Source organism: Mirounga angustirostris, unplaced genomic scaffold (assembly GCF_029215605.1).
Source record: "Mirounga angustirostris isolate CCGP_5_RB_7025 unplaced genomic scaffold, mMirAng1.0.hap1 SCAF_1, whole genome shotgun sequence".
In the NCBI taxonomy this organism is placed as follows: domain Eukaryota; kingdom Metazoa; phylum Chordata; class Mammalia; order Carnivora; family Phocidae; genus Mirounga; species Mirounga angustirostris.
The window spans coordinates 85,376,464-85,392,881 of NW_026991709.1; the positions used below are offsets into that span (position 1 = coordinate 85,376,464).

A 16,418-nucleotide genomic window follows, 5' to 3' on the forward strand; every position below is an offset into this window, starting at 1 on the left:
ACTTCTGAAATAAATTCTTTGTGTTTTCCCATTTTTAACATATGAAGTCATTCACCTGAAACAAAGGGGAATCTTGAGCGATGTCTATTGCAGAGAACAAGTGATTTAAGTCAGACTGCTACCTGAGGTGATAAAAAACACCTAGCAGTAGCTCTTCAGCCTTCACACCCCTTTGCATGAACTAGAGCTCAACTTTCGCTAGGAGGACAGACGGCCAAAGAATACCTAAAAGGAGTAAAATTCCCAGAGCCAAACTTTCAGACCTCCCTTCATTTTATGCCTCTATGAGTACTCTTTTCCCAATTGTATGCTGTGCGTTGGCAAGGACTTGACTGTATAAAATCAATTAATCAAGTGGAGAAAAAATGTTTTATGTACCTGACAATGAGGTGTACCATGTGGAAACAGAGCATCTTCTACGTCCTGAGCAGCTCATCCGAACGATGCCCACTATGTCCTCTTCGAGATGCCCTGAGAGCCCTGGTCACCACGTGCTAAGCCAAATCTTTAATTATGGAATTAAAATCTATCATAGTGGAGCTTAAATATTGAAGACTGTCATAAGTATTTCTGTAATCTCTTAATATCATTCTTGCCATGCGGTGGTGGGGGTGGGGGGTTTTGGGGGGTTCTTGGCAAAAAAAAAAAAAAAAACTCCTAATAAAGGATAAACCACAACGTTCCTTTAAAAAAAAGAAAAGAGAAGACATTCCCTCCCTAACACACAACACAGACTATAAGCCTGGTTTCTTGGACAGGCCTCACACAAGTGGCTCTATGACCATTAGGGTTGCACGGATCATAACCCCATCTCACTACACATGAACAAGCATGCGCAGACTCATACAACACCCCGCCACCTCTCCCCTACCCAGTCCGTACCCCTCAGGGGCCCCTCCTCACACCACTACCACCACACAAGCACAAACACACAAGTGCACTTACTTCACACCCGCAGACTTTGCTTGTAGGGCGCTGCTCCAGAAATCATCTACGTTTTCCGGTTCAGAAAAAGCCTGAAGGCAGGCACTAAATGGTATCTTGGCGCGAACCAACTCGGGAAGGGGTCTTCTGTTTGCTTCTGCCTCCCTCCTCGTTAACTCATAGGCAATCAGTTCATCTGAGTAAAAGAGCAAACGAATGATCTTGTACTCACTCCATCTTCTTGAAGCGGAAAACATCCCCTTGGGCCAATCTTCCTGAAAGTGTCTGGGCCGGGGCAGTATTGCTCACTTGTTGCCCTTCACGGATCCAGAAAAGCCTGCTGAAAGGCTATTGTCGAGCAGACTTTAGGGTGGCGCCGACAGGCTGCATGAGCCATTCATAATTTTTTGCCTATTCGCCTTTGAGACTGACAGGAGGGATCTGTGAACTCCAGCCCAGATCGGAGGTCCTGATCTCACATGTGCTGGAAGTGAGGCGGGAACCTGGTCTTCCCTTTGTCCAGAGTCAAGGCTGGGATTACCCAAATGCCACCTTCCAATCACGAAGTCTTCACACCACAGAATTTCACACCGAAGGAGACCCAAGTGTCATCTCTCCATTCTGATTAGAGGTCATGGAGGGTGCGGACCAAGGAGCGAGATGGACTATAGCGACCGCAGTCCTCCACTGCACTCAGCCCATGATTCTAACCAACACTGCCCAGAAAACTTCAGGTTGAGGTTACGCACAAGGTCAGACAGCAGAGCTACCAACCTAGAAGGCTTTCTACACAATTCCTGCTCAAACGATTCAATACCAAGGGAAAAAGCAGACAGCACACCACCAACTTCCCAGGAGTCAGCAGATCTGCTCTTGGAAACTGTCTATAAGTCAAAATTTTATATAGTTTTGATGAGGTCTTTCTGGGAATTCCTTTTGTTTACCAAAAAAACCACTCCTGATTTATCAGTTTTTAGACACCCCTATGCACCCATGTGTTTTCTTAAGCACATCTGAATATGGGTTTAAAATTCATTGTCCAGTCCACAATCAGTTTATGATGTACCTATATCTAGGATGCCAGTATTAGGTGTCCCAGCAATCAATTTCCAGGGACTAAATTATAAATCTTTCTGAAAAAGAATAGTTACCACTCATAAATTATAAACAGTGAGTTAGAGAGGATCACAGAACTGAGTGGAACATCCCCGAGGCTGGCAAGAGAAAACAATTAAGCCTAATTCTAAAAAGGAAACAAACCACAGACCGCTACCCTCATTTCTACTTTATACAATGGGTAAGAATTTAGAAACTGGCCAAAAGCTGCACAAGCTTATAGAAAAAGGAAATCGTTTCATCTTAAAATCATCATAATCATCGCTTTTCAATTAGCACAACAAATTGACCCCCTCAAAAAAAGAGGGGAAAAGGCCACAAAAGCGAGTTACTGACATTTACGGAAATGACCAGTTCACGGGACATAAGCAATATAGCAGACATTTTGCCTTTTTTTGCTTCTAAATGTTAATTCTAAGAAATACCATTCATCTATTCTGCCCGGGAAGAACCACACAGACTGACTGAAGGAAGCTTCCCCTGAGACCCCAGCAGTTCCTCCACCTCCTTCCTGCTTCTAAAGTCCAAAGACCCTTCTAATGGGCCTCGCTCCTACAAGAGCCCTTCCCTGCTGCACCTCCCACAGGGGGCGTCTTTGATACTCAGATGCCAAAGTCAGATTATTTCAAGAGATTGCTGCTAGGGCGCCTGGGTGGCTCAGCTGTTGAGCAACTGCCTTTGGCTCGGGTCATGGTCCCAGGGTCCTGGGATCGAGTCCCATATTGGGCTCTCTGCTCCGCGGGAGGCCTGCTTCTCCCTCTCCCACTCCCCCTGCTTGTGTTCCCTCTCTCACTGTGTCTCTCTCTGTCAAATAAATAAATAAAATCTTAAAAAAAAAAAAAAAAGAGATCGCTGCTAGAACGTCTCACCCCAAAAAATGCTGATCATTTTCCCCAGAATTTATGGCACAACTCATGAGTGCTAACGTTAAAGAATCTTCCACATCTATAATTACAATGTTCCCCCAAAGTAAGCTGACTTCAAGCCAACCAATTGGCCAAATTTATGGGCACTAAAATAAGTTCTACCCAAAATCCCTCCAACAAAAACCCGCGATGCATCGGACTCTTCTCACAAGAAAGGCACATGGGACTGGGGAAAAGAGGAAAAGAGACATGCGAACCAGACACTGTCTGGGCTGAGTCTCCTCCTGACGTGACTCAGCAGTGACTAAACCGCGTTATCTCCGATCCGAGGGTTTGTTTGCATGTATGAGGAAGCACATCGCCAAGTTCCCACTTTGGGACCGTTACCCTTGTTGGTTGCTGCCTCCATGGCCACAGGCAACTGCATCAGGTAATCCACCCTCTCCGTGTAGCGGACTTTGCGCGTCTGACAGCACTGAATACGTTCTTCCACCAAAAACCGAAAAACATCACTTGGGTTTTCTGAGCCAATGCGGTTCCTCTGAAGGTTAGATTAGATCAGGTTAGTAAACGTATGAATATTAAGCCGTGAATAAAAATTGGCACAAAAGAGAATACATAAATCTGGCATAAGGATCTGGTGCTACGAAGCATTCCCTTTGGGCACGGCAGTTCACCAGAGTACTTTAATAACAAAACGCAGGCGTATATCCAAAAACGGGGGACAGGTTAAATAAACTACAGTTCATCATGTGAATGAACATCATGCAGCCGCTAACAGTTGTGAAAGAGGAACTGACCTAGTGGGAATCAGAAGAAAGGGGGTGAGGGAGCCAGACTAAAGAGAAGGGGGGAGAGTAAAGGGCTGCCCTGCAAAAATTAAGGCACATATGATGGGGTCGTGGAAATGCATTGGTGTAAATTATACATAAAAAAGAAATCACGCTACATTCAAATATGTAATGATGTGGCAAAACGTTCAGAACACGTTAAGTGGAAAGCAATGCTTATAAAACAGCATGGAGAGAATCAATAAATGCACCGGGAAAGTGTCTGGTGGGTCAGACACCGAAATGGTAGCACTCCTTATTTGTAGTGGCTGTTGCCACTGGCTATTTTGATTTTCTCCTTTGTGCCTTTTTATATCTTCCACAGAGAACATTTTTGTAATCAGAAAAAAAGAAGTTGTTTTTTAAGAGGGAGAAGAAAGCCTTTAATCACGAATTCTCGGGAGCTTTTAAAAACCACAGCACAGAATGTGATTCAACTCTGCTGGGAGCAAAGTGTGACCATCTCTGAGTGGTGGCACAAGGACACCAAATACCACACTGGACTCTTAAGGAGGTTTGTCATGGAGACCAAAAAGAACTTTGAATGAAATAATGGACAACATTCCTTTAATTACAAATTAAAAGGAGAACAGGGAGATCCAGAAGTGCTAGAAAACAGGGCATGAGCAGCGATCACGCCACACGGGCTGAGCAGAGAAAGCCTCACGCCGATGCAGCACCAGCTGGGACTGTGACAGATTCCGGAAAGGGGCAGGGGGTGGGCATCCCGGCCCAGCCAGAGGGGACTGCCAGAGGGGACCATCCCCGGGCACTGTGCACCCTTCTTACCACCTTTCGAGCATTTCCGAAGACTGACTCACTCACCTCTACTAGATTCACCAGGTGCAAGAAAAACTCCTGGGCATCCTGCTGTCTATTAGAGGAGAATTCTGGGTGGCTCTTGCTGACAAAGGCCTTAAACATGCGTGGAGAGATCCCATTCTGTTGAGGCTGAAATATAAAAATAAAACAAAAAATTTTTTTTAAAGATTCATTTATTTATTTGACAGAGAGAGAGACAGCGAGAGAGGGAACACAAGCAGGGGGAGTGGGAGAGGGAGAAGCAGGCTTCCCGCTGAGCAAGAAGCCCGATGCGGGGCTCGATCCCAGGACCTGGGATCATGACCTGAGCCGAAGGCAGACGTTCAACCGACTGAGCCACCCAGGCGCCCCCAAAATAAAACAAATTTACCACACTTTCCTACACATTCATGGCACTAAGCGGCCAGCAGAGTAGGGATTACCATAAGCCCCAATTTTCAGATGAGACAACTGAAGCCCACAGAAGCTAAACAATGAGAAGAGCCAGCATTCACTGGATGTTTCCTGTGGAGCGGGCATCACACTAACGAGACATGATAAACACCCTCACTTTCTAAGAAAAGGCATTATGAGGTCCATCTTCACAGGGTTTGCTGTGAGAGCCCACTTCAGAGCAGGCTAGAGAGGCGGCATGAGTGGGTCCTCAGAAGGAAGTTAACGGAGAGGAGCGCTCTCCACACCTCCCTTCCTTCCCCATGAGAGAGCAGGAGAGAAGCTCTAGTAGAGACGGGGATGCAGACATACCTCGTTTGATTGTGTTTCGCTTTATTGTGATTTGACCATATGGTATTTTTTACAAATTGAAGGTTTGTGACAGCCCTGCATCAAGCAAGTCTATCGGTGCCATTTTTCCAATATCATTTGCTCATTTTGTGTCTGTGTGTCAAATTTTGGTCATTCTCAAAATATTTCGAACTTCTTCATTATTATTGTATTTGTTAGGGTGATCTGTGGTCAGTAATTACAACTCACTGAAAGCTCAGATGATGGTCAGCCTTTTTCAGCAATAAGGTGCTTTTAATTAAGGTATGCACATTGCTATTGCACACTTAATAGACCACAGTATCACATAAACATCGCTTTTATATGCACTGGGAAACCAAAAAATTCATTTGGCTCACTTGACTGCAACAGTCCCTTTGCTGTGGTGGTTCTCTCCGAGGTATGCCTGTCCTTGCAAGAACAGGAAATGACACCACACATCCCCGGTAACCACTGCAGAGGTGCTCAGGCTCACGCATCTGCCCTGGGCTGTCTCTGGATCAGAGCACGGTTGTTCCCAGGAGCTTGCCCCTCCCCTGGAGACGCTGGAGGAGGCTGGCAGCAGATGCCAGGATGACAGAGCGGGAAGAGCGGGTGGCAGGGACAACTCTGGAGAACAAGGATATATGAACTTCCCCAGGGACCGGAAGGATAGCTCAGAAGGTTGTCAGGCTCCTTCAGAAAGGACACTGCATAAGACGATGGAAGGTCGGCTGGCGGAGGAGACTTGAGGCAGGAGCCGAGGTGGGGGCTACAGAGGTCAGCTGGACAGAGCATCAGGAGAGGTCCCAGGGAGGTCCCTAAGCGGACAAGCAGGGAAGAGGGACATCTCTAAAGAGCCACTAATGTGCCCCTACAAAAAGCTAGCCATGGCAGCCAGGAGGGAGCCAAACGCCCTAGCTCAGCGGAAGGCTCTGCCTCTTGTCTAATGTCTCCATCCCGTGGTCCTTGCTTGACTCTGGTGGGGCCAGAGGATGCTGATGCCAACCCTTGCCCACTGCTGGTTTCCAAGACCCCCAAGCTTGGTAGGGGAGAGAAGCTTTAAGCTGCCTTTGATGTGAACTGGACTTTTTTAATGCTGGTAATCTCCAGGAAATCACTGGAAACCTAAGCAATCTGTCTGCAATGCTCTGAAGAAGCAGAGTGGGATGAGTCCACATCGCCACTGAGGACAGAAATGGGCTCATGATAAAGCTGATTCCTGAGTCCCCTCCAAGTTCACGCATCTAATAACAGTGTTACCTGTCACTTCATTTCATACTCAACAATAACCCTGCAGAGAAGGTACTGCCGTTATCCTCATTTTATAGCTAGGGTCCAGAGACCACGGGAGGTGTGCACAATTACGCAGTCAGATGCAACAGGGGATGGGAAAACTCCGTTATGCACCTCCCTGCAGCTCCCCAGCACGTATGTTCCAAGCAATGTTTCTAATAAAACTTGGGTGAATTGTCCTGTCTTGCTGAATATACACCTGACCTTGTCATCCAGTATTTACTAACCACCTACTTCATGCAGACCACTGGGGATTCTGCCTTTGGAGAGCTGAGAGACCATGGGGAAATGAGAGACAACACACGTATCTATGGCAAATGCTGAGGGATGCCGCCCAGGACCTGGAACAGTGTCAGCAGCTCTTAGAGGACAACGCCCCAAAGTGGCAGCATGTGGGCATCCGAGGACATGGAAACTATACATAAATGGCCCAGCTTGCACACACGCTTGGCTTCAGATGTGCTGCCAATGCTAGGTAAAGACCACTATATACCTGACAATTAATTTTACCTGTATGTACACCTCCTGAAAACGATGTAACAACTGTAACTCCTTCACTCACACTGCTGATGCCCATCTGCATTGCATCAGCCAACACAGCATGCAAAAACAATGCCTTTGCATAACGGCTAACATTTATTCATCCAGGTCAGACATTACTCTAGGAACGTGGGTGAATACTTACTAGGTGCGAGGCACAGTTCTGAGTACCTTGTAATACATGTATCTTGCTTAACTCACTTAACCTGATGATGATGATTGATGATGATGATTCTCTCCATTTGACAGATGAGGAAACTGAGGCAAAGCAGCATTAAGAGACAGGCCCAGCATCACACAGCTACAAAAGTCAGTCACTTTCTGTCCCTCCGTCGCGCTGTCTGTCGCTGTGTGTCTATCTGTCTGTCTCTCTCTTTTTATCCCATGTCTTAATACTGCTTTCACACACTAGTTCTCATCTCTGATGACCCTGAGTCCCCCTTACCAGTTGCTGAGAAAGGGAGACGGTATGTCTTGGACTCTGAGTAAGCCCTCTTCAAACCCACATGCCTCTGGAGCCAACATTACAGGTCAGTCCAGCAACTATTCCTCCACCCTTGGCAGTGCAGAGGGGCACCACGTGGAATCCCATCTTTTCACCTTGTGCCTCTCTCTTTAGGCCTTCACATAAGCACGCACTCGTTCTCTGCTGCTGATGGCATTTCTTCCTGCAAGCCGGGCTTCGACTTGTTGTGGCTGCCAGTCCCCATCAAAGCAGCTGCCTTGGGAAGTTTAACAAGTCAGGAAACTCAGAAAAGCTGGCTGCTGATTTTTGCCACCGTGTGGTCGTGTAACTGGGAGCAGTCTCAACAGGGACTGTGGTGAAATCCCCAGAACCTCAGCCCTGCACCTGGACTGTGCCCAGCCTCCTTCACTAGCCACACCTCTTTTCTTTCTCTACCCATTTTGTTTCCTTGTTTTCTCTTGACTGACCTTCCTTAATCCTTTGTTCAATTCCTTAATCCTTTGTTCAATCCTTTGTTCAATCCTCAAGCTATAGCTTGAGAACTGCTAATCATTGGGAAGCTATTTGAAAAGGCTTCCTAACCAGAGAGATGCTATCTCTCCCTCCCCACATCACACTGCAGACCACCTCCTGAACTTCACAGCTGGGTTCGAGCTTTTTAGTTCAAACTAGACTACTCCACAGTTAATGCCTTGATCATCAGCTGGGCTGGCTGCCTGTACCCATGTCCCACGCCTATTCTACCCGATTGCAGAGGAAGTCCCCCTAATTCCCATACTCAACTAATAGTACTTTCCTTTCGTATCTGGTATAGTAGAAAGTCTTCCAGATCTAGCTTCCAGCTTATCAGAAACACAAGCTGAACAAGGCAAAAATCTTCAAAACAATCCTGGGACAAATGATTCAGCTCCTTCCACAAATCAATAGGTCGCAGAAAGAAAAGGAGGGGGACTTATAAAAGTCATCTTTGACACTGCAGGGGAAAATCTGGACATGGACTGGGTATTGGATGATGCTGAGGAATGGTTATTAATTTTGTTGGTGTGCTTCTAACACTTGAAACAACTTTTAACATGATTTTTATGTGGGGAAAAAAAAGAAGGCATTCTAGTCACAGATGTGTGCTAACATTTACAGGTGACAAGAAGGATGCTTGGATTTTGTGTTTACACGCTGCAGGGAAGGGGAGGGACAGGAAGGGGAGGACAGAGGAAGAGAAGGGGAAGGAAAAGTTGAGCCTAGGGGGGATTACTGAAACCAAACCCACAGAATGGCAATTGCTAAAGCTACACAATGCGACTTGTATGTGTATTTGCAAATGAAAAAAAAATTTAATGACCAGGCTCTGAATAAGGCAGTTCATACTTAAACCAAAAGTCAAAATAAGAACCAAAGAACTAAGTCAAAGAAACCATATTTCCTAGTTGGCAATGCGTCAGTGATATCATCCCAAAGTCCCCTATGGGTCTCTTGCCACACACAAGGAGAGGGAGTGACCAGACTGGACCAAGTCAGACCTGCCTTCAGGAAGCACACACTCTCACCCATGAGCCGACCCCTCTACACCTGAAACCATGGCTAGTCCCAACAACTAACTTTATTAGGAGGGAGCCCCCGGCGTCTCCAAAATAGCAACCACCTAAGGAACCTGTCATATTTATAGGATACTGTACTTACTTTCTCCATCAGCAATTGCAAAACAGATCAGCTAAAATTAGCAAGAGGGCTACGGTGTTCAGAATCTTTCCCAAATGCTTACAAGGAATTTCTGTTTAACTCTGCACTAAGAAGGTGGCCAGACACTCCTTGCTGACATTCCTCTGAGCCTAATGCTTTAATTAATACACACACAGCAAAAGTGGGGCTTTGTATCACATTAAAGAGCGATACCTGCACAGATATTTACATTGTAAAACTCCAGGAATAAAAAGAAAGGTAGACACATCCCAGCCTGCCCCTAATACACAGATGTATGGCATCCATCCATCATATCAACTTTTAACCTTAAACCATAAACCTTGGATCTAACCCAGTTCCTAACTAGATCCAAACCCCAAATCTCCAAAGCCAAAGGAACAGAGTGCATTCCCCAAGTTATTTTTCTTATTTCAAAAAGTGAGTTAGAAATGTTACATTTGCCACACCTAGGAAAATGGAGATTAGTGAAAATAAAGTTCTCATGTTTGGGGGTAAAATTACATCACCTCAAAGTCAAACACTGGTTATCTCATGTTGATCAAAAACAGACCAGCAATTATGCGTCAAGGATTTTTCAGCAGGGAAATCAAATGAATTGTCACTTAATACAGTTTGTTTGAAATATGGAATTGTTTCAAACATGTTATCTTTGGAAGGAGAAATAAATTACAGGGTATTCAGCATTAAAAAGTGTGAAAGCGTGGTCTCAGATTGCATAAGACAGGAATATATTTTTTGAAGAAAGAAAAGTGCCCCTTTATTTTTTTTTTTAAGATTTTATTTATTTATTTGAGAGAGAGAGAATGAGAGAGAGAAAGCACATGAGAGGGGGGAGGGTCAGAGGGAGAAGCAGACTCCCCGCCGAGCAGGGAGCCCGATGCGGGACTCGATCCCGGGACTCCAGGATCATGACCTGAGCCGAAGGCAGTCGCTTAACCAACTGAGCCACCCAGGTGCCCCGAAAAGTGCCCCTTTATAGTGAGAGGTCTTATCTACCGCAGATGCAATTTAATTTTAAAAATCAATTCAACACATTTATGTAGAAACGGCAGTGCCCAAAACAAATACCACAAATCTTTTTACAGATGAAAATGTGCATTAAGCATGCATATATAAAAACTAGATTTCACCTTGGTCTGTGGAAGACCAGTTTAACACCAGGAAGCATGTAGCCTAGAAATGCAAGACAGAGGCACTGGGAAATAAGTTGCCGGGACCACCTGGTAATTGTGCAAACTTTAAAGACCCCCTTTTGTCATCCGCCTGCACCATCCACACTCTGAGGCACTGGACACCTGAAGCAAATGCTGGAACAACTATCAGGGAAGCAGGATCGTGTAGAGGTCAAAAGCAGACTCAGGGGCCAGCCTGCCTGGTGTGAATCCCAGCCCTGCCACTCGCTGGCTGTGGAACTTCAGGCAAGGTTTTTTGTGCATTAGTGAGCATACAGAAAGAATTTGGCCTTTCATAAGCAATCTTAGTTATTAGTACCGCTGCCGGTGGGGGCCCAATAAAAAGGCACTCCCACCACATGGCTCTGATTCTTCTCTCTTGCTCTCTCTCCTTTCCACCCCACATTCCTCTTGTGATCCATCCCCTTCTCTGGTTTAGCACACCTTCTTTCTTCTCTTAGGGCATTTCAGGCACATTACCAATCACAAATGCCATAGGCCCAGGACAAGGCCACCTGACCAAAGGGCCCCTGACCCCTGAGAGAAGAGTCTCACAAATTGGTTTCTCTGAAACCAATTGCCAGTGAAAATCCTGACGCCTCAGAAAGTAATTCCCTCCACTGTCAAGGGGAAGGGAGATTTTACTATGAATTACTTGTCTGTTCACGTAACAGATTAAAACTGACTCCTCCAGAGCCACAAAGAAAATCATATGGTCAACTCAAGCTCATTTTGAACGTTAAAGGGACCCTATTGATGCCTGAGCCAAAGACTCAGTCATATCCCACCCACCTAGAAAGGTCTTCCCCACCACTCCCAAGATGCACACCATACTACTGGTCACATTCAGGATTCTTTCTCAAAGACTACTAGATCATGGCACCACAGAGCAGGAAAGGTTTTTACAGATCATCTAAATCAAAGGTCACACACCCAAATACAATAGCATACCTGCCAAGTCATGAACCACAAAGGGACTGGAGCCAGCCGGGGACTGTGTGTCCTATTTGAAGGGAGGGCCGCTACGCAGCTCCAGCCATCTGCTATCATGGGCCTGGAACTGCCACAGGATCTGACTGTTTAAGAGAAGCTGGAAGTTCTGGGGTGCCTGGTCGGCTCAGTCAGTTAAGCATCCAACTCTTGGTTTCGGCTCAGGTCATGATCTCAGAGCCATGAGATCGAGCGCTGCATCGGGCTCCATGCTGGGCATGGAGCCTGCTTACAATTCTCTTTCTCCCTCTCCCTTTGTCCCTCTCCCCTGACTTGCACTCACTCTCTCTCTCTCAAAGAAAAAAAAGAGAGAGAGAGAAGCTGGAAATTTAGATATTTATGTGTGGGCCAAGCAAAACACCTACAAGCCAAATATGGCCCAAATGCTGCCAGATCACCCATGTTGGGCCACACAAAGCAGGAGTTCCCACATGTAGGCTCCAGGCCCCTAGAGATCACAAAGCTACTGCACAATAGTCACTAAGCCCAATGGTGAGGAGGGAGCAAGGGCCCCAAGTAGTCATTGTTCATAGAATGAATAAATAATGTGCCTTGCTCTTATAAGAACTATTTTTGGGGCACCTAGGTGGCTCAGTTGGTTGGGAGGCTGCCTTTGGCTCAGGTTGTGATCCCAGGGTCCTGGGATCGAGCCCCACATCGGGCCCCCTGCTCAGTGGGGAGCCTGCTTCTCCCTCTGCCTGCCCCTCCCCCTGCTTGTACTCACTCTCTCTCTGTCAAATAAATAAAATCTTTAAAAAAAAGAACTATTTTTATTCTAATGTAAAAGGACATTTTAATATTAACAAAACCAAACTTTACTTACAAACATCACCAAATTGATGACTTTTCATTCCATATTTTCTCAAATGAGGAGATTCCAAAAACACAACCACAAGCACGTAATATACCCAGATTTTATTTACATGGGAGAGAGAACCTTCACACTTGCAACATTCACAACCACCACCTGGACAAATTCTGCCATTTGACTGCTGGGATTGGAAGTTTATGTGACTTGCCCACAGTCTCACAGCTCCTTACAGAGCCTGGAAAGGAAGCCCAGAGTCCCTGAGACCCAATCCAGTCTCCTTCTCCTCCACCAAGGAAGGTGGGTTCTGACCCAAAAGTGGCCCAAGAAGTGGCATAGCATGGATGAAAACCCAGGCCTAATGTGATGAAAAGAAAATGTTGGTCCAAGCTGTTTTCAACAACACCTCTTCAAAGCTTCACAGGAGCTCAGAGGTAGAAGAAGCCTGGGTGCCCCCCATACCCCACCCACATCCAAACCATCCCTTCAACTGCGTCCCAGATGAGGGCCTTCCAGTCTTGGATGGATAAGGAACTCGGTATCTTGCCATGCTAGATGGCAATGCATCTTCCAGCCCCCATACCACTCTAATCTCCCAGCCTGGCCATTTGGAGTGTCTACTTCCCTCTCTACCCTCTTCAGCCCCTTCCTACTCCACACCTCCAAACACTGCCTCTAAATGCTCCCTTCATACTCTCCCTTCTTTCCGTTGCTTTATTTCCCCAACTAGCTGGCTGCATTATGAACAAGAGTTTACTCACTTCCCACTCCTACTATTGATCTAGTTAAGGATGGCTGACTTGAGGTGGGAGCACAGAGGCCAACACTTGAGAGACAGCTCTGTCCACTAAGTCAAGTCAGAGCACTTGAGGTCAGAGCAGGTGGTGGGGGAAAGGGGCATGCACTCCATTCAGGCCATAGGCAGTGTTACGAGCCAGGCTGCCAAATGCAGCTGTGTAAGCTGTGCACTGCAGAATTTCAAGGGCACCACTCAAAAAAGACCAGGTTGCGAGCAGTGCCCTCAGGAGCTGCGCAACAGAGCCACCCGGGAAGGGGTCGGTAGCCCACTCTGCAGGCACATGGAAATGCAAGTGGGGCTGTCAGGAGATGGAGTGCATCTTTCAGTTATTCTATCAGTAAACAGTGGCTGAACGGCCAACTGAGTTTCTCATACCTGAGTGTGTCGACAAACCCCCTAGCAGCTTACCAAAAATGAGGATTGCCCAGACCTCTCCAGAAACTCAGAATCCTCAGTTCTGTAGGTGGGAGCGGGGTGGAGAAGGGGGTAGAATAGGAATGTGTATGTTGTTCTTTAACAACCAGCTTCTTGAAAAATCCTAGCAAACAAAGTTGAGGCTTAGGAGAAGAAAGATATTATAAGGGCCAAGATTATGTTACCAAGGAGAAAATGTTTATATTTGTATAAGGCTTATTCTTTCCATCTCAGCTCTATTTTATGAAGAACAGTGTTCTGAAAACCATTAATGATGACGTTCACATATAATCCATAAAACAACTGCCACTAGAAACACCAACCCTAGCTATTTCTCACCACAATTTTTAAGAGCACACAGACACCCTAGACTCCAAAACAAAATAGCTATTCTGACAGCTCGCTAAATTTATAGCTACCATGTGCCAAATCATAGGAAATCCACATTCTAGCTGGTAAAGGCCCTCCTACCTGCCTATCAACATGGCAAATACTGGGACACATACCTTGTGTTCCTCCTTCATCACCTGTTCAATGAGTTCAGATTTCACTGGAGGTTTTGAATACTGGCCTGAGAGAAGGCCATGTCCTAGCTTAGTCCTGGACAGGAGGGAGAAAGAAAAACAAAAAGGTCATTGTTGTTTCCCCATAGAGACATTAACATTACCTATGAATGCTTTTAGGTGGAACATTTTATCTTGATTACTCAAAAATAACTTATTTATTTGATTTTTCTTGATAACTGATGCCATTTCAGACCATCCTCAGTACTTTATAAATAACTATTAATATCTTTCTTCTTAACAAAAGTAACATGTGTTCATTTTAGAACACTGTTAATACAGAAAATTTTAAAAAAGAGAGAATTGCCTTTAATTCTGCAACCCAGCAATAACCATTATGAACACTTACTGAATACTCCTCTAAAAAACTTTCAGATACTTTTCAATCAGCACTTACATTTGTGTGTTGAAGTCCTGTGTTGGATCTAAAGGAGAGTAGTCAAATATTCTTGGAAGATTTCCTACATACCTAGAAAATGAGAAGGGAGAATAAAAACATAGGAACTGAAAGAACAGAAACAAAATAAGCTGCCATCCTAGCGAAGACCTTCTTGCCTTTCTATCAAAGTTAAATCATCCACCTAAAGAAAACTTTTTCTGAGATCCTACCTCTGCAGCCATATTCATGGGCCTCCCTAAAATGTTTGTGTTTCTATCAGTGGGTCTCCACCCTGGGTGCAGGTTAGAATCACTCACAGAGTTTCTCCGAAAAACACCAAAGCCAGAGCTACCCCCAGATGTTCTGATGTCATTGCCTGAGACTGAGGCCTGGGATTTGCAATCTTTTCAAAGTCCCCCAAGTGATTATAACATGTAACCAGAATCAAGAACCACCAGTTTATGCCATCTCATTTACCATCTCAAAAACGAATGGTAAGGGGCGTCTGGGTGACTCGGTTAAGCATTTGCCTTCGGTTCAAGTCATGATCCCCGGGTCCTGGGATCGAGCCCCACATTGGGCTCTCTGCCCAGCAGGGAGCCTGCTTCTCCCTCTCCCTCTGCCTGCCACTCCCCCTGCTTGTGTTCGTTCTCTCTCTCTCTCCATCAAATAAAAAATAAAAAAACAAACGGTAAGACTAGGAATTATGCCAATCGTATCAAAATGAATACTGATGGTAATAGCAGTGACGACTACCACTGCTTGAGGGCTCTCTGTATACTCTGGTTGGGTCTTCATTACAACCGTATGAGGAAGGGATGGTTATGGCTACCCACTAGAGAGATGAGAAATCAGGATGCTTCCAAAGTTACCCAAGGAAGGAGTGATGAAGCCCAGAGTGCACCAGGGAGCCTGGCTCCAAACCCCTGCTCTGAACCACTCTGCCCAGTCCGTGCTCCTTTGAGCAGGCCCCAGCCCCTCCTTCTGACCAGTTTACCGTGACAGAGCAGTGCCAACTTCCACCACCCATCTCTAACCTCAATGTACAATCATTCCTTTCACTTCTTAAGTTCATTTCCTATTTCATACCCTCTGCTTTGTGCTGTTCATCTTTCCATCTTCAGGCTTTGACTCTCTGAGCGTGAAAGCTCTAGAGAGAAGAATCCAGAAGCAGATCCCTTTCCCTGGCACTTCATGCACCCTGCTCTGCCCACTTCTCTGACCTCATTCCCATCCCTCTCCCTAGCCCACAGCACCCCAGCCACGTGCCCTTCTTTGCCAGGACATACCAAGCTCACACCTGCTTCAAGGTCATGCCATCTGCTGTCTCTTTCCCAGAATGTTCTCTCCACAGACCTTTGCTCCATCTCAGATCTGTTTAAAAGGCACCTCCCCACCTCTCCTAATTCCCCATCACCTGATCCTGGCTGACTTTCTTCTTGGCATGCAACAGTATTTGCAATTTTATAATTTATCTCCTTGTTGATTATCTCTCTAGAGATTATATACTGGAGTATAATCTCCATGAAGGCAGATACATTTTCTAAATTACTGCATTTCCAGCACTAGAATAGCATCTGATGTGTAAAAGGCACTAAAAAAACATTTGTTGAATGAATACATTCATATAATGTAATCATATAACCAACTTCCATAACTGACTACCTATAAACCAACAGAAAAGACATTACTGCAACAAAGCCCGAGCAGAGAACCACAACACACTGGTAGTTAGCAATGACCTCTACTTCCAGATGCCTGCAGGCACCTGCTATCTACAAACTCAGAATTTGTACCCCAGATTATGTACTTCTGTCAAAATTAACAGAGCCCACTTCTCTGGGACAGCCCCTTTCAAATGGCTTTTGGATATGTCATCTAGAAATTTTCAGTGGACCAAGAGCCAAATAAGAGATCAACCAAACTTTGTAACCAAACTATGCGCAGCCAGAGACCGCACAGGGGAATTGTTAATATACAACATGATGAACTCA

The 16,418-nt window shown here is 45.6% G+C and overlaps 1 protein-coding gene across 3 annotated transcripts in view; it reads right to left on the reverse strand.

Annotated features, from left to right (window-relative positions):
* The window catches only part of USP13 (ubiquitin specific peptidase 13), a 127,164-nt gene that overhangs the window by 52,538 nt on the left and 58,208 nt on the right, over positions 1–16,418 (reverse strand). For all 3 annotated transcript variants that reach the window (XM_045903317.3, XM_045903316.3, XM_064584948.1), the window contains exons 9-13: positions 14,443–14,514; positions 13,989–14,082; positions 4,562–4,687; positions 3,294–3,447; positions 946–1,120 (exon numbers count right to left, since the gene is read on the reverse strand). In XM_045903317.3, the coding sequence (XP_045759273.1) occupies positions 946–1,120; positions 3,294–3,447; positions 4,562–4,687; positions 13,989–14,082; positions 14,443–14,514 (621 nt within the window). The remainder of the gene's footprint in view (positions 1–945; positions 1,121–3,293; positions 3,448–4,561; positions 4,688–13,988; positions 14,083–14,442; positions 14,515–16,418) is intronic.